At 39.0% G+C, this 25,297-nt stretch overlaps 1 protein-coding gene across 1 annotated transcript in view; it reads left to right on the forward strand.

Annotated features, from left to right (window-relative positions):
- LOC137217909 (BCL-6 corepressor-like) overlaps window positions 1-15,800 on the forward strand; it is a 51,174-nt gene extending 35,374 nt beyond the window's left edge. The window contains exons 9-12 of the mRNA XM_067724902.1: window positions 11,931-12,076; window positions 13,810-13,887; window positions 14,103-14,259; window positions 15,384-15,800. Coding sequence (XP_067581003.1) covers window positions 11,931-12,076; window positions 13,810-13,887; window positions 14,103-14,259; window positions 15,384-15,672 — 670 coding nt within the window. The 3' untranslated portion in view covers window positions 15,673-15,800. The remainder of the gene's footprint in view (window positions 1-11,930; window positions 12,077-13,809; window positions 13,888-14,102; window positions 14,260-15,383) is intronic.
- Window positions 15,801-25,297: the final 9,497 nt, after the last annotated feature.

Below are 25,297 nucleotides of genomic sequence, written 5' to 3' on the forward strand. Positions count from 1 at the left end.
CGTCCCCCTCTGCTCCTCTTCCCCCCTCCTTCCTCCCTCCCACGCCTCTAGAACCCATGAGGCTGGAGGGGGCCCCAGAGAATGGAGGACCAGGCCCAAGAGCCCGGCAGGCCTCCTGGGGCCCCAGTGGGTGGGAGAAATGCCTGCTGCACCTCCCCTGATCCTCCAGTCCTGGAAGACCCCTCCCACCACCTCTTCTCTTCTCGCCCCCCTTCCCTCCTATGCCCTAGGATCAACGCGGCCTGGAGGAGGCCTTGGAGGGGGGAGTACCTGGCTCAGGAGCCCCGCAGACTTCCTGGGCCCGATTGGGCAGGGGAAATGCCTGATTCTCCAAGCCCCTGAGGGTCCCTCCAGGCCTGGGAACCCCTCCCCCTCCCAGCCACCCCTCAGGGGCACTGGTGCTGTCTGGTCTCCACTCTTCTCCTACCCCTGCATCCTACCCAGGCACTCGGGGGTGCCTCCTGTCCCCTTGGGCGTCGAGGGCACCCACCAATGTCCAGCAGGTGCCCTATTTGTGGGGAGACGCAAACTCTGCGTCCTCCCCGACTGCCATCTTGACTCTGCCCTACCATACTGTTTTGATGAGTAGCTTCGTAGTATATTCTGAAGTCAGGGAGCCTGATTCCTTCAGTTCCATTCTTTTTCAAGATTGTGTTGCCTGTTCCATGTCTTTGTGGTTCCATACAAATCTAAACATTTTTTATTCCAGTTCTGTGAAAAATTCTATTAGTAATTTGGTAGGCATTGCATTGAATCTGTAGATTGTCTTGGGTAGTATAGTCATTTTGACGGTATTGATTCTTCCAATCCAAGAACATTGTATATTTTTCCATGTGTTTGTGTGGTCTTCAGTTTCTTTCATCAGAGTCTTACAGTTTTCTGAGTACAAGTCTTTTGCCTCCTCGGTAGGTTTATTCCTACCGAGGAGGCAAAAGGTGCTTTATTCTTTTTGATGCTGTGGTAAATGGTATTGTTTTCTTAATTTCTCTTTCAGATAGTTTGTTGTCAGTGTATAGAAATGCAGCAAATTTCTGTGTATTAATTTTGTATCCTGAAACTTTACCAGATATATCTCAACATAATAAAAGTCATATGTGACAGATTGATAGCTGATATCATACTCAACAGTGAAAAGCTGAAAGCCTTCCCTCTAAGATCAGGAACAAGAGAAGGGTGTGCCCACTCTTGCCACTTTAATTCAATGTATTCTGCTGCTTTTGGATGGAATGTATATATCTCTGTTAGGTTCATTTGATCTCATGTATGATTCAAGCCCAATGTTTTCTTGAGGATTTTCCATCTGGATTTCTGTCCATTGTCAAATGTGTTGTTTTGAAGTCCTCTGATCTTACTGTATTGTCTGTTTCTTCTTTCAGATGTTAGTATTTGGTTAATGTATTTTGGTACTCTTATGTTAGGTGCACATGTATTTACCATTGTTATGTTTCCTTGATAGGTTGACCCTTTATCATTATATCATGACTTGCTTTGTCTCTGCTAACCCCTTTTGGCTTAAAATCTGTTTTTTTCTTATATGAGTATAGCTACCACTACTCTCTTTTTCATTTGTATGGAATTCTCTTTTAATCCCTTAACTATGAGCCTGTGTATGTCCTTAAAACTGAAGTTACTCTCTTGTAGATAGCATACAGTAGAGTCTTGTTTTTTTTTTTAATGCATCCAGCCACTTTGTACCTTTTGATTGGACAACTCAGTCCATGTAAATTTAGAGTAGTTATTGATATGTAGGGACTTACTATTGCCATATAACTGTTTTCTGGCTGTTTTGTAGTTCGTCTTGTTACTTTCTTATTCTTTCAGTATGTTTCTTTGAACTATTGATTTTCTGTGATAGTTTGCTATGATTTCCTGTCTTTATTTTTGTGAATCTACAGTTAGTCTTTGCTCTGTAGTTGCCATGAGACTTACATTAAACATCTTTTAGGTATAACAGTCTATTTTATGTGGTTGGCAACATCATGTCTATGCCTTACAAACACATTATCCTTTCATGCACTCCTTCAAGTGTTTAGAGTTGCAATTTGATTTTTATATTATATATTCTTCAACAGATTATAGTAGCCTGAGTAATTTTTGATACCTTTGACCTTTTTAATATAGTTAATTGGTTTAACACACCCTCATGTTACAGTATTAGAGTTTCACCATTTGACTATATATTTGCATTTACCAGTGTGTTGTATATTTTCATATGTTTTAATTACTAATTAGCATCCTTTCGTATCAGCCTGAAGAACTCCTTTCAGCATTTCTTTTAAGACAGGTCTGGTGGTGATGAATTCTCTCCTGTCTGTTTCTAAAGGATAAGTTGGCAGCTTTTCTGTTTTAACACTATGAGTATATTATTCTGCTTTTTTGCCCGGCCTATAATTGTGCTCAGAAATCTGTTGGTAGCCTAATGGGATTTTCTTGTAGGTTACAATATTTTTTTCTCTTGCTTCCTTTAGAACCTTTGATTTTTGACAGTTTGCTAGAATGTTTCTCAGATAAGAACATTTTGAACTGAAATAATGGGGGGGATATATATCTTCACGATTTTTGGATTCCAAGTCTCTCCCCAGGTTTGGGAAGTTCTTGGCCTTCCATTCATTCATTCATTCATTCATTGAATTATAGTTGGTTTACAATATTATATTAGTTTCAGGTGTACAGCATAGTGATTCAATATTAAACTTTTCTGTTCCCTTCTCCCTCTCTTTTCCTTTTGGATTTTCGGTGATTTGGATGTTGTTGTTGTTGTTAGCTTTATGGTATCTCTTTTCCTTTCATTGACTCTATCTCACTGATTCTGTATTCTATTTGGTCTCTTCTGATATTGGTGCTGTCTGTTGCATTTTTCATTTCATTTATTGAATTCTTCAGATCCAGAATTTCCCTATGACTCTTTTTATGATTTCTGTCTCTGTTAAATTTCACATTTGGATTGTGTTTTGTTTTCTTTATTTCATTGAATTGTTTTTCTGTATTTTCTTGTAGCTTATTGAGTTTCCTTAAATAGCTCATTTGAATTCTTTAATTAGTAAATATAGATGTCTGTGTCTTTGGGTTGGTTACTGGAAGATTATTGAAATCCTTTGGTGATTTTATGTTTCCTTGAGTTTTCAAGTTCCTTGGAATTTTGTGTTGCGGTTTTCATGTTGGCACAGTCACCTCCTCCACTTTTTAGCTAATTTCCTTCAGGGTGGAAATACGTTTAAGTCAGTCCTGCTACAGATTCTGAGGCTTTCTTAGACCTTGTATAGATAGGCCATACCTGATCCATGCTTCTAGCACTCTCTTGAGGCAGAATTCTTGAGCTTGTATGCATTCTCCTGATCCTGCAAAGCTGGGCCATGAAGTTTGGAAGTGATCCCGCTTTCCATGTTTTTAGAAGGAGTTGAGGGGTATGTTGTTAATTTGACTTTAAATGTTTGGTATTTACCAGTGAAGTCATTTGACCCTGGGGTTTTCTTTGTTGGGAAACTTTTGATTGCTTACTCATTACTCGTTCAGATTTCCTGTTTCTTCACGATTCAGCTTTGAAGTGTTTCATGTTTCTAGGAACTTATCTTTTTTTCCAGGTTATCCAATTTGTGGAAATTCAACTGTTTATATTAAATAATTACAGAGCAAATTATTTCTCTCCATTTCTATAGCATCAGTTGTAACATTTCCTCTTTCATTTCTGATGTTATTTGAGTCTTGTTAAAGGTTTGACAGTTTTGTTGATCTTTTCAAACAACTAGCTCATTTCATCCATTTTTCATATAGTATAAATTGAAGAGGTAAATAATTCACATGGTAACCACGAAGAAAAAACAATACGACATGAATAAAGGAACTGAGGTCATAAGAGTAGGACCCTAATACAATAGGCCTGTGGCCTTATTAAAAGAGGAATCTCTTTTTCTTTCTATCATATGAGAACACAGTGAGAAGGTAGCCACCTGCAAATCAGGAGGTGAGTCAATCACTAGGAATCTTTATCTTGTACTTGCCAACTTCCAGAGCTGTAAGAAATAAATTTATCTTTTTTAAGCCACCCATTTTGCTTTATTAATTTACGGTAGCCTGAACAGACTAATATAGCATCCAAAGAATACCTCTGTCCACTTCAGTGTTCTGAGTCAGGCATATAGACTCAGTCCCTCAGTCAGTCCCTCAGGTAGACCCACTGCAATGCTAGAACATTTGCTACACATTCCACTCTTGCCTTTCCCTCTCTAGGAAGAAGCTGAGAACTTTTTCCTGATTGTTCCTGCATTGTGCTAAGTGTAGGGGGTGGGAGTCCCCTCACATGTAAATGGAACAAATATTCTTACCTGCTTCATTGCAGCTCTTCTTGATTTTGCACTTGCTTGGGTTGCTACAGCTTCTTAACCAGTTTCTGGTATTATCATAAAGACAATTTAGTCTGTATATTGTTGTTAAATCAGTGTCTCTTGGTTGAGGAATGATGGCCTAAGGCTTCTGATTCCTTTGTCTTGTCAATGTTACTCAGTTCTATGATTTTAGTGCAGTCTTATGAAAGTACCAACAGTATTTATTGAAGAGAGAGAAAAATCCATCTTACAATTCATGTTGAATTTCAAGGAGCCCTGAATAATTTTTAAAATCTGTTTTAAAAGGCAAGGTTTGTTTTTTTTTGTCTTGATTTGTCCTGACTTCAACATTTAGTACAAAGCCACACTAATGAAAGCGGCATGTGAGTAGCATAAAGACAGCCATATTGTCCAATGGAATAAAATAGAGAAATAAACCATTGTGTATATAGTCAAATGAGGCTCTGCAGGTGTGGCCACATTGCTCATGGGATGGACAAATTTCTTCATCCACAGTTGCAAGTAAACCTACACGTCCGCATGCAAAGCAGTGAAGTTGAATCCCTACCTTACTCCATATACACAAGTTAACTTATGATGGATTAAGTATGTAAATGTAAGACGTAAAACTATAAAACTGCTAGAGGAAAACTAGGGATAAAGCTTTATGACATTTGACTTGGTATTGATTTGTTGGATATGACATCAAAAGCAGAAGCAGTAAAAGCAAAAACAGACAAATGGGATTATATAAATTTCTACTTGTCAAAGGATACATTCAATAAGAGGGAAAACAACGGGAGAAATTATTTGAAAATTTGTACCTAAGAAGGTGTTAATAAAAAGGGTTCGACAAGCCTCTTAGATAGCCTCATCCACCAGAGGGCAGACAGAAGAAGCAAGAAGAACTACAATCCTGCAGCCTGTGGAACAAAAATCACATTCACAGAAAGACAGACAAGATGAAAAGGCAGAGGACTGTGTACCAGATGAAGGAACAAGATAAAACCCCGGGAAAACAACTAAATGAAGCAGAGATAGGCAACCTTCCAGAAAAAGAATTCAGAATAATGATAGTGAAGATGATCCAGGACCTCGGAAAAAGAATGGAGGCAAAGATCGAGAAGATGCAAGAAATGTTTAACAAAGACCTAGAAGAATTAAAGAACAAACAAACAGAGATGAACAATATAATAACTGAAATGAAAAGTACACTAGAAGGAATCAATAGCAGAATAACAGGCAGAAGAAGAACAGATGAATAACTTGGAAGACAAAATGGTAGAATTCACTGCTGCGGAACAAAATAAAGAAAAAAGAATGAAAAGAAATGAAGACAGCATAAGAGACCTCTGGGACAACATTAAACGCACCGACATTCGCATTATAGGGGTCCCAGAAGGAAAAGAGAGAGAGAAAGGACCCAGGAAGATATTTGAAGAGATTACAGTCGAAAACTTCCCTAACATGGGAAAGGAAATAGCCACCCAAGTCCAGGAAACAGAGAGAGTCCCATACCAGATAAACCCAAGGAAAAACATGCCGAGGCACATAGTAATCAAATGGGCAAAAATTAAAGACAAAGAAAAATTATTGAAAGCAGCAAGGGAAAAACAACAAATAACATACAAGGGAACTCCCATAAGGTTAACAGCTGATTTCTCAGCAGAAACTCTACAAGCCAGAAGGGAGTGGCATGATATACTTAAAGTGAAGAAAGGGAAGAACCTACAACCAAGATTACTCTACCCAGCAAGGATCTCATTCAGACTCGATGGAGAAATCAAAAGCTTTACAGACAAGCAAAAGCTAAGAGAATTCACCACCACCAAACCAGCTCTACAACAAATGCTAAAGGAACTTCTCTAAGTGGGAAACACAAGAGAAGACAAGGACCTACAAAAACAAACCCAAAACAATTAAGAAAATGGTAATATTGATAATTATCTTAAATGTGAATGGATGAAATGCTCCAACCAAAAGACACAGGCTTGCTGAATGGATACAAAAACAAGGGCAATATATATGCTGTCTACAAGAGACCCACTTCAGACCTAGGGACACATACAGACTGAAAGTGAGGGGATGGAAATGATATTCCATGCAAATGGAAATCAAAAGAAAGCTGGAGTAGCAATACTCATATCAGGAAAAATAGACTTTAAAATAACAAATGTTAAAAGAAACAAGGAGGGACACTACATAATGATCAAGGGATCAATCCAAGAAGAAAATATAACAATTACAAATATATATGCATCCAACATAGGAGCACCTCAATACATAAGGCAACTGCTAACAGCTGTAAAAGAGGAAATCGCCAGTAACACAATCATAGTGGGGGACTTTAACACCTCACACCAATGGACAGATCATCCAGACAGAAAATTAATAAGGAAACACAAGACACAATAGACCAGATAGAATTAATTGATATTTATAGGATATTCCATCCAAAAACAGCAGATTACACTTTCTTTTCAAGTGTGCCCGGAAGATTCTCCAGGATAGATCACACCTTGGGTCACAAATCAAGCCTCAGTAAATTTAAGAAAATTGAATTCATATCAAGCATCTTTTCTGACCACAAGGCTATGAGATTAGAAATGAATTACAGGGGGAAAAAGTCAAAAACACAAACACATGGATGCTAAACAAGACGTTACTAAATAACCAAGAGATCACTGAAGAAATCAAAGGGCAAATCCAAAAATACCTAGAGACAAATGACAATGAAAACACGATCCAAAACCTATGGGATGCAGCAAAAGCAGTTCTAAGAGGGAAGTTTATAGCTATACAAGCCTACCTCAAGAAACAAGAAACCCCTCAAGTAAACAATCTAACCTTACACCTAAAGGAAATAGAGAAAGAAGAACAAACAAAACCCAAAGTTAGCAGAAGGAAAGAAATCATAAAGATCGGAGCAGAAATAAATGAAATAGAAGCAAAGAAAACAATAGCAAAGGTCAATAAAACTAAAAGCTGGTTCTTTGAGAAGACAAACAAAATTGATAAACCATTAGCCAGACTCATCAAGAAAAAGAGGGAGAGAACTCAAATCAATAAATTTAGAAATGAAAAAGGAGAAGTTATAACAGACACGGCAGAAATACAAAGCATCCTAAGAGTTACTAAAAGCAACTATATGCCAATAAAATGGAAAACCTGAAAGCAATGGACAAATTCTTACAAAGGTATAACCTTCCAAGACTGAACCAGGAAGAAATGGAAAATATGAGCATACCAATCACAAGTGATGACATTGAAACTGTGATTAAAAATCTTCCAACAAACAAAAGTCCAGGACCAGATGGCTTCACAGGTGAATTCCGTCAAACATTTAGAGAAGAGCTAACACCCATCCTTCTCAAACTCTTCCAAAAAATTGCAGAGGAAGGAACACTCCCAATTTCATTCTACGAGGCCACCATCACCCTGATATCAAAGCCAGACAGAAATACTACAAAAAGAGAAAATTACAGACCAATATCTCTGATGAACATAGATGCAGAAATCCTCAACAAAATACTAGCAAACAGAATCTAACAAAACATTAAAAGGATCATACACCATGATCAAGTGGGAGTTATCCCAGGGATGCAAAGGATTCTTCAGTATACGCAAATAAATCAATCAGTGTGATACACCGTATTAACAAATTAAGGAATAAAAACCATATGATCATCTGGATAGATGCAGAAAAAGCTTTTGACAAAATTCAACACCAATTTATGATAAAAACTCTCCAGAAAGTGGGCATAGAAGGAACTACCTCAGCATAATAAAGCCCATGTATGACAGACCGACAGCAAACAACATTCTCAGTGGTGAAAAACTGAAAGCATTTCCACTAAGATCAGGAACAAGACAAGGTTGTCCACTCTCACCACTCTTATTCAACATAGTTTTGGAAGTTTTAGCCACAGCCATCAGAGAATAAAAGTAAATAAAAGGAGTCCAAGTTGGAAAAGAAGAAGTAAAGCTGTCACTGTTTGCAGATGACATGATACTATATGTAGAGAATCCTAAAGATGCTTCCAGAAAACTACTAGAGCTAATGAATGAATTTGGTAAAGTAGCAGGATACAAAATGAATGCACAGAAATCTCTGGCATTCCTATACACTAAGGATGAAAAATCTGAAAGTGAAAGAAATCAAGAAAACACTCCCGTTTACCATTGCAACAAAAAGAATAAAATATCTAGGAATAAACCTACCTAAGGAGACAAAAGACCTGTATGCAGAAAATTATAAGACACTGATGAAAGAAATTAAAGATGATACAAATAGATGGAGAGATATACCATGTTCCTGGATTGGAAGAATCAACATTGTGAAAATGACTCTACTACCCAAAGCAAACTACAGATTCAATGCAATCCCTATCAAACTACCACTGGCATTTTTCACAGAACTAGAACAAAAAATTTCACACTTTGTATGAAAACACAAAGACCCCCGAATAGCCAAAGCAATCTTGAGAACGAAAAATGGAGCTGGAGGAATCAGGGTCTCTGACTTCAGACTATACTACAAAGCTACAGTAATCAAGAGAGTATGGTACTGCCAAACAAAAACAGAAAGATAGATGAATGGAACAGGAAAGAAAGCCCAGAGATAAACCCATGCACGTATGGTCACCTTATTTTTGATAAAGGAGGCAAGAACATACAATGAAGAAAAGATAACCTCTTCAATAAGTGGTGCTGGGAAAACTGGACAGCTACATGTAAAAGAATGAGATTAGAACACTCCCTAACACTATACACAAAAATAAACTCCAAATGGATTAGAGACCTAAATGTAAGACCGGACACTATAAATGTCTTAGAGGAAAACATAGGAAGAGCAATCTTTGACATGAATCACAGCAAGATCTTTTTTGATCAACCTCGTAGAGTAATGCAAATAAAAATAAACAAACGGGACCTAATGAAACTTAAAAGTTTTTGCACAGCAAAGGAAACCATAAACAAGACAAAAGGATAGCCCTTGGAATGGGAGAAAATATTTGCAAATGAAGCCACTGACAAAGGATCAATCTCCAAAATTTACAAGCGGCTCCTGCATCTCAATATGACAAAAATAAACAAGTCAATCCAAAAATGGGCAGAAGACCTAAATAGACATTTCTCCAAAGAAGATATGCAGATTGCCAACAAACACATGAAAGAATGCTCAACATCACTAATCATTAGAGAAATGCAAATCAAAACTACAATGAGGTATCATCTCACACCAGTCAGAATGGCCATTATCAAAAAATCTACAAACAATAAATGCTGGAGAGGGTGTGGAGAAAAGGGAACACTCTTGCACTGCTGGTGGGAATGTGAATTGGTTCAGCCACTGTGGAGAACAGTATGGAGGTTCCTTAAAAAACTACAAATAGAACTACCATATGACCCAGCCATCCCACTACTGGGCATATACCCTGAGAAAACCATAGTTCAAAAAGAGTCATGCACCAAAATGTTCATTGCAGCTCTATTTACAATAGCCTGGAGATGGAAGCATCCTAAATGCGCATCAACAGATGAATGGATAAAGAAGATGTGGCACATATATACAATGGAATATTACTCAGCCATAAAAAGAGACGAAATTGAGCTATTTGTAATGAGGTGGATGGATCTAGAGACTCATACAGAGTGAAGAAAGAAAGAGAAAGACAAATATCGTATATTAATGCATATATGTGGAACCTAGAAAAATGGTACAGATGAACTGGTTTGTAGGGCAGGAATTGAGACACAGATGTAGAGAACAAACATACGGACACCAAGGTGGGAAAGCAGCACGGGGGATGGGGGTGGTGGTGGGATGAATTGGGAGACTGGGATTGACATGTATATATGTATAAAATGGATAAGTAATAAAGGACTTGCTGTATAAAAAAATATAATAAAATTCAAAAATTGAAAGAAAAAAGGCATTCTGTAAGTAGTTACCCTCGTAGGATTGATTGTGGTTTCTAAGTTGATAAGTGTGTGTATTTGTGTGTTCATGTGTGCACGTGTGTGCTTGTTCAGGCCAGTTAGGGATGCGTCAGTGATGGACTCTAATTTTGTTGTTCTGATTTTATAATATTATTGTTTACTGTTGTTTTTAAAAACCTTGATCATTTCCACTTTAGTTCTTGGCCTTTCAGTTTTTTTCTTTCCAAAAGTCAGTAACTAAATTATTTCACTGTTCAAAACCAATAAAAAGTAAGATACAGTTCAGTTCAGGGCAACGAGACATTATTTTGACCACTTTTTTTCCCCCCCGAATTTATGTAGCTTTCCACTGTGTCCAGCAGAAGAAACTTTCTGCTCCATGAGGTATGCTTGGCCTCCATAATCCTTCTCCACACTTTATGCCTCTTCTCAGTAATTGCAAGCTCCTACTCCAACGTTCAGTACCAGCCTTTGTTTTGGGGCCTCCTCTTGCACATTATTGGCAATTTGCACTATTGTTTCTTCTTAATTTTCTGTGTGTTTATTTCTTCTCCTCAGATGGCTTATTAGAGTCAAGGCGTAAAACATTGGTCAGTCGTACAACACCCCCGTAGGTTAGTCCCTGAAATAATCAAGGGTTATATGAATAAATAGTAGTGCTAAGTTTTAAGACACTGAACTCTTTAATCATTTCTTTAAATCACTGTGTTCAAAAAATATATGATCTTCAAGTCCCAATAGTACAGAGTACAGACCTGTGTTGGCTTTGTGTACAACCTGATGTCATAACCCACATCCTCAGACCTGGCCCCATCCCCAACATGGTCACAATTTATTGGCCTGAGGACCAAGTTTGTGCTTGTGTCCACGAAAAGCTACCAAGAGGCAATGTACTAGGGCTCTCCTCACAGTTATAAAATAAGCAAAATTGAAATGTTTGTGGTATTCTATAGTTTCAAATTACTACCCATTCAGGTTGGGAATGCAGGCAATGTTTCATTCCCTAGTGCAAATGGATGGAGGACTCTGTATCCTCATGAGAACTCATCGTAATGACTCTGGTTCTGGGCTGACTCTGGACCCTGTTTCTTCTCTCCCCTTCAGTCACTGAGGTTCTGAGGCAGAGAGTTCATCATTAATGTCTATAAGTTCCTAGAGCCCAGCTTCCAAGAGAAATTTTCACTGATACTGATATTTGTACCCTGGTTCTTTTTAAAATGGAGTAAGTATTTTAAAAAATTGTGTAACAATTGATACTTCTATTGGCTTCCATAACGATGGGATTTTTTTCTCTCTGATTTATCGTTATACAGTCTGTCATTAGTTAAATTCCTTCAAAATATTTTCATCTTTGTCTTGAATTAGGTCTTGGACTAAAATAGATTTTCATTTGAGAATTATTTCTGAAATTGTTTGTTCACCTGTCTTATAAATGACTGATACAGAACTAACAGTAATTTATCATTTCATCTTGGGTCAGTTATCATGCCTCAGTTTCCCTTTGTGTAGAATGGTTTGAAAGTACATACTTTCTTGGTGAAATATTCCATGTAGGAGGTTTATCACACATAGTACACACACCGTATTTTGCTTATTGTTAAATGAAACTACTCCAGAAGCAAGTATGTGTACACAAGGTTAATCCCACTGCACATCTCTTCCTAGGCCTCTTCATGATGCAGTTGAGAGTGATTTCTTGGATATTGTTCGCCTGCTTCTCTCCTATGGTGCTGACCCCACTTTGGCTACATATTCCGGTAGAACTGTCATGAGTATGACTCACAGCAAACTTATGGAAATGTTTCTGGCAGGTAGGTAACTTCAAAGAATAGGAATGACAAAGTTTAACAAATGTTTTAAATTAAAAATTAGATGGTAATTTGCAACACTTCTAATTTCTCTAGATCCTCACTCTCACTGTTTTTTGTTCTAATTGATGTGAGGTGGTATCTTACTATAGATTTTATTTGCTAATTAATGAAAACGTGCTTATTGGCCATTTATAGATCTTCTTTGGAGAGATGTTTATTCAGGTTCTTTGCCCATTTTAATATTAGTTTATTTGTTTTTTGTTGACTTGCAGGAGTTCCTTTTATATTCTGGCTATAAACCCCTATCAGACTTGCAGTATTTTCTCCCGTTCTGTAGATTGTCTTTTCACTGTATTTCCTTTGATACGGAGAAATTTTTTAGTTTGACGTAGTCAGATTTACCTGATTTTGCTCTTGTTGCCTGTGTTTTGGTGTCATATCCAAGAAATGTTGGTCAAATTCAATTTCCTGAACCTTTCCTCCTATGTTTTTATGGTGTTAGGTCTTATTTATTATATCCATTTTGAGTTAATTTTTGCATTTGGTGTAAGGTAAGGGTCCAGCTTCATTCTTTTCCCAGCATCATTTTTTTGTTGCTGTCGTTTTGTTTTCTTGGCCACACCACATGGCTCGTGGGATCTTAGTTCCCTGACCATGGATTGAATCAGGGCCACCGCAGTGAAATCACGAAGTCCTAACCACTAGACCGTCAGGTAGTTCCCGCAGCACCCTTTGTTGAAGAGGCTTTCTCCACGTGTAGCCTTGGCACTCTTGTCAAAGATTATTTGACAGTGTATTGTCTTTATGCCAGTGCTGTATTGTTTTGATTACTTTGTTTTGTGGTGTGTTTTGAAATCAGGGAGTGTGAGGCCACCAACTTTGTTCTTTTTCAAGATTACTTAGGCTATTCAGAATCCCTCGAGATTCCACGTGAATTTAGAATAGACTTCTCTAATTTTGCAAAAATATAAAAAAAAGGCTGGGATTTTGAGAAAGATTGCCTTGAATCTGTAGACTGCATTGGGTAGTATGGACATTTTAACAATAAAGTCTGCTTAATCTGTGAACATGGGATATCTTTCCATTTATCTGAATCTTCTTAGATTCCTTTTAGCTAAGTTTTGTAGATTTTAGTGTACAAGTCTTTGTCTCTTTGTGTTTTGTTTTTACATCTTTATTGGAGTATAATAACTTCACAGTGTTGTGTTAGTTTCTGCTTTATAACAAAGTGAATCAGTTATACATATACACATGTTCCCATATCTCTTCCCTCTTGCATCTCTCTCCCTCCCACCCTCCCTATCCCACCCCTCTAGGTGGTCACAAAGCACTGAGCTGATCTCCCTGTGCTATGTGGCTGCTTCCCACTAGCTAGCTATTTTACGTTTCGTAGTGTATATATGTCCATGCCACTCTCTCACTTTGTCACAGCTCACCCTTCCCCCTCCCCATAACCTCAAGTCCATTCTCTAGTAGGTCTGTGTCTTTATTCCTGTCTTACCCCTAGGTTCTTCAGAACCATTTTTTTTTAGATGTCCCTTCGTTATTAAGTTTATTCTTAAGTATTTTTTCAATGCTACTGTGAGATTGTTTTATTTCCCTTTTGAATTGTTTATTGTTAGTATATAAAATTGCAACTCATTTTTGTATGTTGACTATCATGCAACTCTCCTGAAATCATTTATTACTTCTAACATTTTTTTAAAAACCCTTTTATTTTGTCATCTCTCTAGATTATTTAAAGGACCTACAGGGTCACAATGATGATAAACTTGGTGGCCCTTGGGAGTTCTATGGAAGCTCTGTATGTGGTGAGAAACATTTTTCCTCCACATTTTTCTTTCAGTGGGAAGTGAATGAGTTACAGAATATTTCTCTCTGGTATGGGTGAGGGGATGATGGGTGATGGGTACTGTAAGCAGGGATCATTAGGAAATTATCTGTTTTTATTCAGAATTGTTTAATTATTGAGAGCTGAAATGTGGTAGAGCCTACTGACTCCTTTCTTTCTTTTTACCTGCATTAGAACCAGATAAAAAGGCTGGACTTAATGTTTTGACAGATCCTCCAGGACCAGAGGATGAGGATGATGAGGATAAGGCTTTCAGCGATGTGTTTGAATTTGAATTTTCAGATAGTCCTCTCTTACCTTGTTATAACATCCAAGTGTCTGTTGCTCAGAGGTAAGGATGTATATATCATGTAGTTGAAAAATAGCTTGCAGTAGTTTTCTTGGGGAAGCAGGACCTAAAACCCCTTTTAAGCAGATGAGGGTGGGTGAATGATTTCTAATTCTCCATGAACCTCACTTAATGAAAATTTCTGGAAAAGATTAATTATACACAGTGGGGATCAGATTCATAGCACAGTATAAACTATCCTCAATAGAACACCACCAAGGCAAATAAGACGCTGGGCCCAAAGTGTTGAAGCTGTCATTCAGTGGAATTTCACAGAATAGTTGCTCCCTTGGAGACTTTGGTCACGAAATCTTTGGGAAAGAGTCCTAGGAGCTCCCAACATAGGGGACTCCTTAGGCACACGAAGTGTGTAACAGTGTATTGATAATCTGCCTTCTCGTGTAGGATTAGAAAAATCATTTATTCATGGGCTTTTATATATCGTATACACATAAGAGATTAATCCTTTGCTGTGTAAACAAAGGTACTTAATAAATAAAAGTATATATGCCATTAAAACAGTGAAATTTTATAGTAACAGAAAACATAAAGTTGTGTTGCACTGTGCATGTAAGGAATGTTACAGTTTGCTTCTAAAAACCATCAATCCCGAAAGAGATGAAATTTAGTGTGTGGCATGTGTGAAAAGAAATGTGGTGTAATGTGTGTTTAAAATGTATTCTATTGTGGGGGTAGGAGGAGGGATCAGAAAAGGTGTTTGTAATCAATCCTCTTGGGTTGGGATACAGACTTCCCTCAGTGAATATAGTGGAACACACAGAGAGTTATAACTTGAATTGTGGTAAGAGCTGAGTGAATAGGAATTAACCCATTTGTTAGCAGTGAGAGCAGTGAAAAGCACATTTGATGAATCTCATTAAGATGTTCCTTCTGCTTTCTAAAAATCAGATGGCCTTCTCTAGATGTTCTCTTAAAACCAGATGAGTTCTGAGTTACTCATACTAGAAGTAAATACTTTCCCTTACTTTGATAAGAGAGCATTGGTCAATGATGCGTATAGTTAGAAAAAGCTATTGGCTCTTGTTATGGCTGTAGATGGGTTTATTCAGGATAGTAGTCAGTAATTTTTGCCAGAAACTTGAACCACTTTCTTTTTTATTTTGTAGGCCACGAAACTGGTTATTGCTTTCAGATGTGCTTAAAAAATTGAAAACGTCCTCCTGTGTATTCCGCTGCAATTTTCCCAATATTGAAATTGTCACAGTCGCAGAGTCAGAGTTTTACAGGCAGGTTTCTGCAAGTCTCTTGTTCTCTTGCCCCAAAGACCTGGAAGCCTTCAATCCTGAAAGCAAAGAGCTACTAGATTTGGTTGAATTATCAAATGAACTTCAGACTCTGCTCGGCCCCTCTGTGGAGTGGTTAAATCCCAGTGATGTGGCCCTGGAAGACCACTGAGCAGTTTAGTTTCACTGTATACAAAATGTGTTGTGGTGTTAATCCTGTGCATTATTGTTTAAATACAGCTTTGTCTGTAAAGAAGGGACATTATTACATATGAAAATATATATCTGCTTTATCTAAAACACAATTTGGAAAACGTACAAGATTGTCTTTCTTTTTAGTTTTTATGAAGTTGAAGTGTTTTACCATTTTATTATTATTATTTTTTTACATCTTTATTGGAGTATAATTGCTTTACAATGGTGTGTTAGTTTCTGCTTTATAACAAAGTGAATCAGTTATACATATACATATGTTCCCATATCTCCTCCCTCTTGCATCTCCCTCCCTCCCACCCTCCCTATCCCACCCCTCTAGGTGGCTGCTTCCCACTAGCTATCTGTTTTACGTTTGGTAGTGTATGTATGTCCATGCCACTCTCTTACTTTGTCCCAGCTTTTTGTTGTTGTTTTTATACAGCAGGTTCTTATTAGTTATCCATTTTATACATATTAGTGTATATATGTCAATCCCAATCTCCCATTCATCCCACCCCCCTCCCCCCAGCCCTGCTTTCCCACCTTGGTGTCCATATGTTTGTTCTCTACATCTGTGTCTCTATTTCTGCCTTGCAAACTGGCTCACCTGTACCATTTTTCTAGATTCCACATATATGCGATGATAAAAATAGGTTTCACTACATGCAGGAAAGTAAGCTGTTAATTCTACTGGATGCTTTCCCATGCTTTTCTCTCAATTGCCTCCAATTTTATTGCAATTTATGCTCACTCTTGGTATCCCATCTTCATCTCTTTATACACTATCTTTAGTCTGTAATCAGCTCCATACAAACTCAAATGTTAAACGTGAATGGTGAACCAAACACACTTCTTCAAAAGTTTTCCTCTAGTACGCACTATTTTTTTTAACATCTTTATTGGGGTTTAATTGCTTTACAATGGTGTGTTAGTTCTGCTTTATAACAAAGTGAATCAGTTATATATATACATATGTTCCCATATCTCTTCCCTCTTGCGTCTCCCTCCCTCCCACCCTCCCTATCCCACCCCTCCAGGTGGTCACAAAGCACTGAGCTGATCTCCCTGTGCTGTGCGGCTGCTTCCCACCAGCTATCTACCTTACATTTGTTAGTGTAGTACCCACTATTTTTAAATAGTTTTGAAAAGCATACTTCCGCACCTATTTTAAAGTCACCACCCAAAATGTTCATATGCTGAGCCCTGGCAAATCATTTCATTATCAGCATATTATGTATGGATTATACATATATCAGGTATATTTCTGGAGAAGTACTGGACCAGCAGATTCAGATATATTGATGGAAAAATGTGCAGTATATAATGAAACTTGTAAAAACCAATTCCCAATCCCCATGGTCTGATCCAAAATCCAGATTAGACCTATTGTCTACCAAAATATGGGATTCCACTTTTCAGTTCAAATAAAGGTGTTGATTTTGTGAGGGAGCAGTGTCATTCTAAATTCTGAAAGGTGTTTGATCAATGAGGCGTTTTATCCTTGGATGAAATAAAACACTGCCACGAGGAGGGTGGAGCAAAATGAAGATTACGAGTTGCTTGGAGAAGGATGACCAGGTGTTGATGCCCTTTCTGTCATATGCATGGCACTTGGGAGGTGACTAGAGTGAGTATCTGTCACAGATCGTTCCCCTGAAAGACGAACCTCCATTGCCACTGATTCCATCTGGATGTCCCGTTGGCCCTTCAACCTACATCGTCCCCTGGGCATTCCTACCATCCTATGGCTACCCTGACATCAACAAGAATAGCCCAAGCATTACCTTGGCTAGATAGTCAAGGTCAAGTACAAGATCAAGATCATTGCCAGTGATAAGTCAGGTTGCTCTTCTGTCCCCCATGGTATGAAGTGAACAGAAGGACCCTTCACCTTGTGGTCTTCAACCTGAAGCCCTTAACCCCTATCTAATCATGAGAAAAACTTCAGGAAAACTCGAAATAAAAAGTGTTATACAGGATACCTGCCCATTACTTCTCAAGGCTGTCAAAGGTTTGAAAAACAAGGAAAGTTAGAGAAATGGTCACAGAGCAGAGGAGACTAAGGACAGAAACACGGAATTAGGGCTTCCCTGGTGGTGCAGTGGTTGAGAGTCCGCCTGCTGATGCAGGGGACACGGGTTCATGCCCCGGTCCGGGAAGATCCCACATGCTGTGGAGCAGCTGGTCCTGTGAGCCATGGCCGCTGATCTTGCGCGTCCGGAGCCTGTGCTCCGCAACGGGAGAGGCCACAACAGTGAGAGGCCCGCGTAATGCAAAAAAACAAACAAAAAAAATACGGAATTAGTGAAATCTCAATAAGGTACAGAATTTAGTTAGCACGAATATACAGTGTTGGCTTTTTAGTTGTGACAAATGCACCATAGCTATGTAAGGTGCTGACACTAGAGAAATGGGTGAGAGGTACACACTGCACTATCTTTGTAACTTTCCCATAAATCTAAATGTATTCCAAAATTAAAAGTTCATTTAAAAAAAAACAACAGGAAACCTTGACTCTGAGGCTTTTGCATCAGTTTTGCAGCTGTAGCATTACTTCTGTTTGGGAGGTGTTTCTCTGGCTGGGTCATCAAATCCTCAGTTGAATTCCCACCCATCCCTTAGAATATTTGTTCTCAAGCTTCACTGCCACTCTGAGCTCCATGAATGCAAGGATAAGTGGGATTTTGTTTTTTAATTTTGTGTGCATCCAATGATACGCTCTTTTTTAAAAAAATTATCACCCAAAGTCCATAGTTTACATTGGGTTCATCTTGCTATTATACCTCGTATTATACCTAGGACAAATGTATGACATGTATCCACCATTATAGTATCATATAGAGTAATTTCACTGCCCTAAAAATTCTCTGTGCTCCACCCATTCATCCCTCTTTCCCCCCGAACCCCTGGCAACCACTGAGCTCTTCACTGTCTCCATAGTTTTGCCTTTTCCAGAATGTCATCTAGTTGGAATCGTACAGTGTGTATCCTTTACAGATGTACAGATGGGTTTCTTCGCTTAGGAATATGCATTAACGTTCCTCCATGTCTTCTCCTGGCTTGATAGCTCATTTCTTTTCAGTGCTGCGTAATATTCCATTGTCCGGATGCTTTACAGTTTATTTATCCATTCAGCTCCTGAGGGACATCTTAGTTGCTTTCAGGTCTTGGCAATTAGGAATACAGCTGCTGCAAGCATCCACATGGATGTAAGTTTTCATCTCCTTTGGGTAAATATTAAGGAATGAGATTGCTGGATCGTCTGGTAAGAGTATGTGTAGTTTTGTAAGAAACCACCAAACTGTCTTCCAAACTGTCCGTACCATTTTGCATCCTCTTTGCTGTTTTACACACTTTTATCTTTAGGACCTTGAATGGCATCTGGTGCACAGAGGATACTAATAAATATTTGTTCAGTACTGAGTGATAAGAAGCACCTGGGCCGTGTATTTAAAATGTGCATTTTCCCAGCCAAATCCGTAGAGACTCTGATTCAGTGGGTCTGGAGTGGGTCCCAGGAATCTGCCTGTGTATCAGTGCCAGAGGACGCTAGTGTGCCTGGTCTGAAAACCACGCTTTGAGTATCACTGCTTTCCGAGCTCGCTCTGGCGAACTTCCTTCTGCTGCCTAGTCGAAGAGGAAGGTTTTCCCCACTTCTGAAAAAGGTTCGTTCCTGGTTTATGCCATTCATACGTCACTGTGTTCTGAAGTTGCTGCTAGGTTGTCTTGAAAATAAAACAGGCTGCTACGATGGGAGATGGAACTGTGCTTCATTACCAAAAAATATTTAGTTGAATGAGAACTGTTGCATATAAATGTGAATTCAGAATGGAGAACTCTGGGAAAGCATGGGAGACTGCAAGGTTGGAAGGGTTACATTTTTCAGACATAATATAGACAGTTGAATCCTACAGAGGTATTCAACAGCACTTTCCTGCAACATGTTCAAAACTTGCGCAGGTACAACACGTTCAAAACTTGCGCAGATAAGAGCAGTAGGAATAGTACACTAAAACGAGGCCTTGTGTTAACGTAACCACAGTGCAATGATCAAAATCGGTAACCTAACATGGATCTAATACTATTGTCTCTGTGGAGACTTACTCAGATACTGCCAATTGTAAGAATAATGTCCAAGTTATCCTTCAGCTGTCCTGTCTTTTAAGCTGGAATAACTCCTGAATCTTTCCTGGTAATGTAGGACTTTGACACTTTTGAAGAGAGCAGGTTAACTCTTTTGCAGAATGTCTTTAGGCTTTTTTGATCTCTCTTTAGGTTCAGGTTAGGCTTATTTTTTTTAAATAAAAATTTTAAGTTTACAGGGGATATACTTATCTCCATAGTGCAAGGTCCCAATCTTAATGGAAGACGGGTGGCCAAAAAATGTTGGAAACCTTTCAAGATGAAATTCTGATTTTCTATAAGATGAAAGATTTCCATGAGGAATAAAAGAACTGTGTACAGTAAGAACCTTTCTTCATTTTATCTGTATTCCAAACTGGGAGCACAGAGACGAACACATTGCTGAAATGTATCTTTTTGTTATTTAAACTTTTATTGCCTCCCCCTCTGCCTTTTTCCGTGCCACCCATTTGTTGGGGAAGCCAAGCCATTTACTGTAGAATATCCACATTCTAGGTTTTGAAGGATGTTTTTTCCTGGTGCCTTTTTACATGGAATTCCTCTCCATAGACTAAATAGTACATGAGTGACAGAAGTATCAAGAAAAGTGTGTGGGTTTGTACCAGTGATTGCCTGTAGGGGTGAATCACTTAGACTTTATCTCTAGCTGTGGTAGGTTGAAGATATGGTCGCACGTTTTTGGCAGTTCCCAGGAGATGGAAGCTCTTTCCCTACCCCTTCCATTGGGACTGGCCTCATGGTTGGCTTCCACCAATAGAATGCCATGAAGTGATGCTGTTAGAAATCCAAGCCTGAACTTCTAGAAGCTACATAGCCTCCCCTTCTGCTTTCTTTGACCCTGTTATAACGTGAACAAGCCCGGGCTACCCTCCTGGAGGAAGCGAGACCCTAAGGACAAGGGGCAGAGCTATTTTACCTGTCCCAGCCGAGGCCCCAGAAATAAGATACAGAGATCCCACAAGCCACAGACTTGAGCCATGTCCTCTGAGCCCCACCCAAATGATCATCCCACAGTATCACGAGAAAAATAAACAATGGCTGTTTTGAGCCATTACATTTTGAATGTATGATTCTGCATCTCTATAGAAAGGAGACAGTATCCCTCACCAAACATGCCCAAAGAGTTCATTACAAAATGAAAGTAGGCAAAGGCTGATCAAAGATAACAGCGTTAATTCAGACCTCAGTTGATGTAGAAACCGCAATTATGTGCTAATATTTGCTCTGTTCTTTTTGCAGTAAGGTGAGGCACAAAATTGTCTTTTTTTATAAGGTTGATCAAGGAAGCAAACAAATTTGTCAGATAAATTTTCTCTTTCTGATGCCAGATTTTAAGAGGGATTTGTCTCATGGGCAGTTTATATAGTTGCTATGTTAAAGAAAATACAAAAAAATGTTTCTATATGTCTCATTCTAAAAACAGATGCTTACTAATCAAAGGGAGATAGTCTATTGTGAGAGGGGTGACTATTTCTGAGGACACATTTCGATAAAGGAACCACTTAGAAAGTATAAAGGTTGTGTGCGATAATATGCCACTTAAAATACTTTCTCCAACAGATGCATAATTTCAGTTGTGTTTTTGTAAGAAGTTGTATACTGAATTCCACATTGTCCAGTTTGTCCCTGAATTAATGCCTCTAATAGAATTATTCTGTGGGTGATGGAGTTGATGTTTTTTTATTGTTATTGAAAGAAAGATCTTTACTTACATGGTTGTCAAGAAAGAGAATCAATCCCAGTTTTGTCCGCACACCGGATTTTTATCAATATGTATCTCATGAAACGGTAGCGGTTCAACAGTGCGTGCACTTACTCACTCGAGACTTCTCCCTTCTGTGACTTAGAGCGAGAAGGTACTATTTTGGCTTAGATAGTATTGTGCGTGGGCTACCCGTGGATCGTTACAAATGTAGAAGCGCAACTGCGTCGTGCTTTGGTGGTTCCGGTTTTGTGCATCACAGTGTCCCAAGGCAACTGCCAGGATGAATTAGGTATGGGGTCCGCCCTGGTTTACCCGCTCTCCTGTTGAATTAAACTGTGGGAAGCATCTGCTCTAAACAACGTTTTGTAGGGTCTACATAGCTGTTCTTTCTAACAGTTATGTTGCACCATATTCAACTGTTCCTTGAGGTATAGAGATTGCATGAGCGCCCTGATCCGTCATCCTTTCCTGCCGACACACCCTTCACAATGGGAGTTTGTGGCTCCTTCTAGCACAAGGTGGGAGAGAGTTCTGCACCGCTTGGTAATAAGTTTGCCCCGGTTTACATGCTATAGCCAGTGGGTGTCCACACTTGTGATATAAGCAGAGGTTTTGAAAGGGCTTGTGCTTTTCGGTTTGCTGCCACTGCTCACCCCAGTCCTGAGAGCGTGCCTGAGCAAGCTTGTTGGAAATAAGACATCTATGGTGACATTTCTCAGCTGACAACCAGACCTAGGCAGACCCTGTGAGTGAAGTCAGTAGACAGCAAAGAACCCAAATGAATGCAATCTAAAAATCCACCCTTCTGCCTCATTAGCTAAATAACTGTACTTTAAGCCACTGACCTAAGGGATGTTTGTTATGCGGCTTTATGGTGCTACTAGATAAGTGATCTTTTCTTCAGCGTGCTCTTGTTTGATTGGCAATACACTGAAATCACCCCCCCTAGAATAGAGTATGTGCATCTTATTTTTTGCCATGTATGCAGGCATGCGGTCAGTCCATCTTTTGGTTAAATTAATAAATTTAAGTTATTATGAGTTAATATAACATCCTCCAGCCCTCATATATTAACGTAGTGTGTTAATAATTATAACAATTATGTTACTACAAGAGGGGCAGAGTTCCATCGTTTCACACCATTATGAGGTTAACAGCTGTGTCACTGAGATGAAAAGTGGGTTTAGAGGTTATCACTTTTGAGGCATGCTGGTACTACTGCATGCTGGTGTCCTATGGAGGAAATCAACTAATAAAGGGGGAAAACCTTCAAGATATATTCAGATATCCTTAAGAACACCAGGAAATTGGCTGCTTAATCAAAGCCGATAGAGAACCTGCATTTATGGAACTTACATTCTTGCCCGAAAGATAAAGCAATAAAATGGACATTGGCTGTCGAATCCCATGGCAGTGTGGCCTGCCTTTCTCTGCAGCAAAGGAGCCCTGTGTTCAAATCCTGGCATGATCATTAATTGGTTTGGAGAAGGTGGATAAGATTCTTAAATTCTCTACACGTCAGCCTTCTCATAAAAAAAAATCAGGCTATTAATATTGCTTCCATAAGAGTGTTGCTTGGAGAATTGAATCAAACGGCATATTCAGAATGCTTAGCAGAGCACCTAGCAGATAGTTAACTGTTCAGTAAATTGTAGTTATTATTATTAAGATGGCTTGCTGCTCCTATGAACCTGAAAATTCAGGAGCAACAGTTTATTTGGAACAAAATTAGTGTAGCATTCTGATGAGCTGTGCAGAAAAGCAATGAATCACAATATTTGTGATATAGAGAGTTGCCTCTCTTTGAAAATGGGGCAGATTTTTAAAAAAATATTTCATCCTAAGGGACCCAGGCCCAACGGGTTAGAAGAAGCACGGCAAGGATTGAGGTGTCTCATTGGAAACCAGATGTGGACACATCTGGAGAAAAGAGATCATCCAGAGCAATGCTCAGGTAGGTTATTCATCATACAGATTAGAACAGACCCTGCAGACAAAGTTACTGATGCTCCCAAATCATTAGTGATTTTTGGAATCCCACGAAGACTTTAGGAACTATGGAATCACCAACTTCGGTATATGTTAAATAATCACAATGATAAAAATAATTATCCATTAGGAGAAATGCAGAAAATGTAGAAAAGTGAAAACAAGAAGAAAAAAAACCCAGAAACCTCTTTTTTCAGAGCATCAACGTTACGGTGTTTTGTCTCCCAGTCTTTATTCTTCTTGACATTTAAAGGAGAGCCACAAACTAAATTGGAAATTACTCCACAGAAACAGAACACTTTTTTTTTTCCCTGAAAACAAAACAGGTGTTATTTCATTGTCTCTGACAGAGAAAGCTGAACAATGAATCTCAGACTCCAAACAAAGCATTTCAGAAAAATATCAGAGTTACCGTTTGCGCCCTTAAAATTGCTGTAATAGACCTCGGCATTTTTGAATCTTTATTCTTCTAAAAGGTGAGAGGAAAATGTGCACAGGTGTCTGACATAAGCAAGATGGTATTAAACGGCCCTATATTAGTGGGTGGGAAATATGCTGATGAAATAGAACTAACACAATACCTTGACTAAAAAAGAAAAGTACTTACTCGGGTCTCTCTGTTAGAAACAAAGCACAACTCTGAAATGTGCTTCCATTTTGAGTTTATGGGCACTCCAGCTAATCTCTTTTCTTCCTTAGGGTGTTTGAAAATGATCCGAGAATGCTTCCCCTCAGCATAATCCATGGATCATAGTGGTAGAAGTTTATTCGATTCCCTGATAGCCATTCTAATTAGGCACATGAGACTATAGTGGTTGCCTCAAAGTTCTGTCCGGATCCCTCATAGGTTATGGATCCAAAAGGAGGTGGGATGCAGTACAGATTGACCCGAGCTGGGAAGGCTGTTGGAAAGCTAACAGGGCAATTGTTCTTTTAGGATTTGAGACTAACTCAGTGGATATTGGGTGGAAATAGATGTCCTGAGCTACAGTGACTCGCTGGGACCTTATAAAAACAGCATCTTGCCCCGGAGTGATGTAACTTGGGTCATGCCGTATACTCCTAGGTCTCCAGCTTGATGGACATCCGCCCAGCATCTCGATTAGCCAGCTCTGTATGGGCACACGTGCTTCTGTGGTTCTGAGTGCACAGCCCAGAACACTGAGGACCAAACAAACCTTCCAGTACATACTCGATTAGCCAGCTCTGCATGGGCACACGTGCTTCTGTGGTTCTGAGTGCACAGCCCAGAACACTGAGGACCAAACAAACCTTCCAGTACATACTCGATTAGCCAGCTCTGCATGGGCACACGTGCTTCTGTGGTTCTGAGTGCACAGCCCAGAACACTGAGGACCAAACAAACCTTCCAGTACATTGCTAGTGAACCACTTCTGTGACTGAAGATTTAAGCCATATGAAGGCAAGATATGCCTATTCATCATCCCCACCCCTTCATCCTGCAGAGGCAACGCAACAACTGAAGAGAACTTTTCAGTGCATGTGCTGAAGACGTGAATTTCTCTTTTCATTCTCTGTAGGGTTAATTTCCAAAGATACAGCAGAATGTAACAGAACAATGAATCAGTGCCTGGAAGATCCATAAGTCTTAACGAAGAGGCCTGACTGGTCATCTGCCAGATGACAGAGGAATCCCTCTTCCAATCATTGCCTTAACTCGATTTACAAAGAGATGTTAAAAGTACTGAAGGGAGGTTCCAAATCACCGGCTTTAAAAGGGAATATCCGGAGCACTCATAATCCT

The sequence above is a fragment of the Pseudorca crassidens genome, chromosome Y, assembly GCF_039906515.1.
Source record: "Pseudorca crassidens isolate mPseCra1 chromosome Y, mPseCra1.hap1, whole genome shotgun sequence".
Taxonomy (NCBI): domain Eukaryota; kingdom Metazoa; phylum Chordata; class Mammalia; order Artiodactyla; family Delphinidae; genus Pseudorca; species Pseudorca crassidens.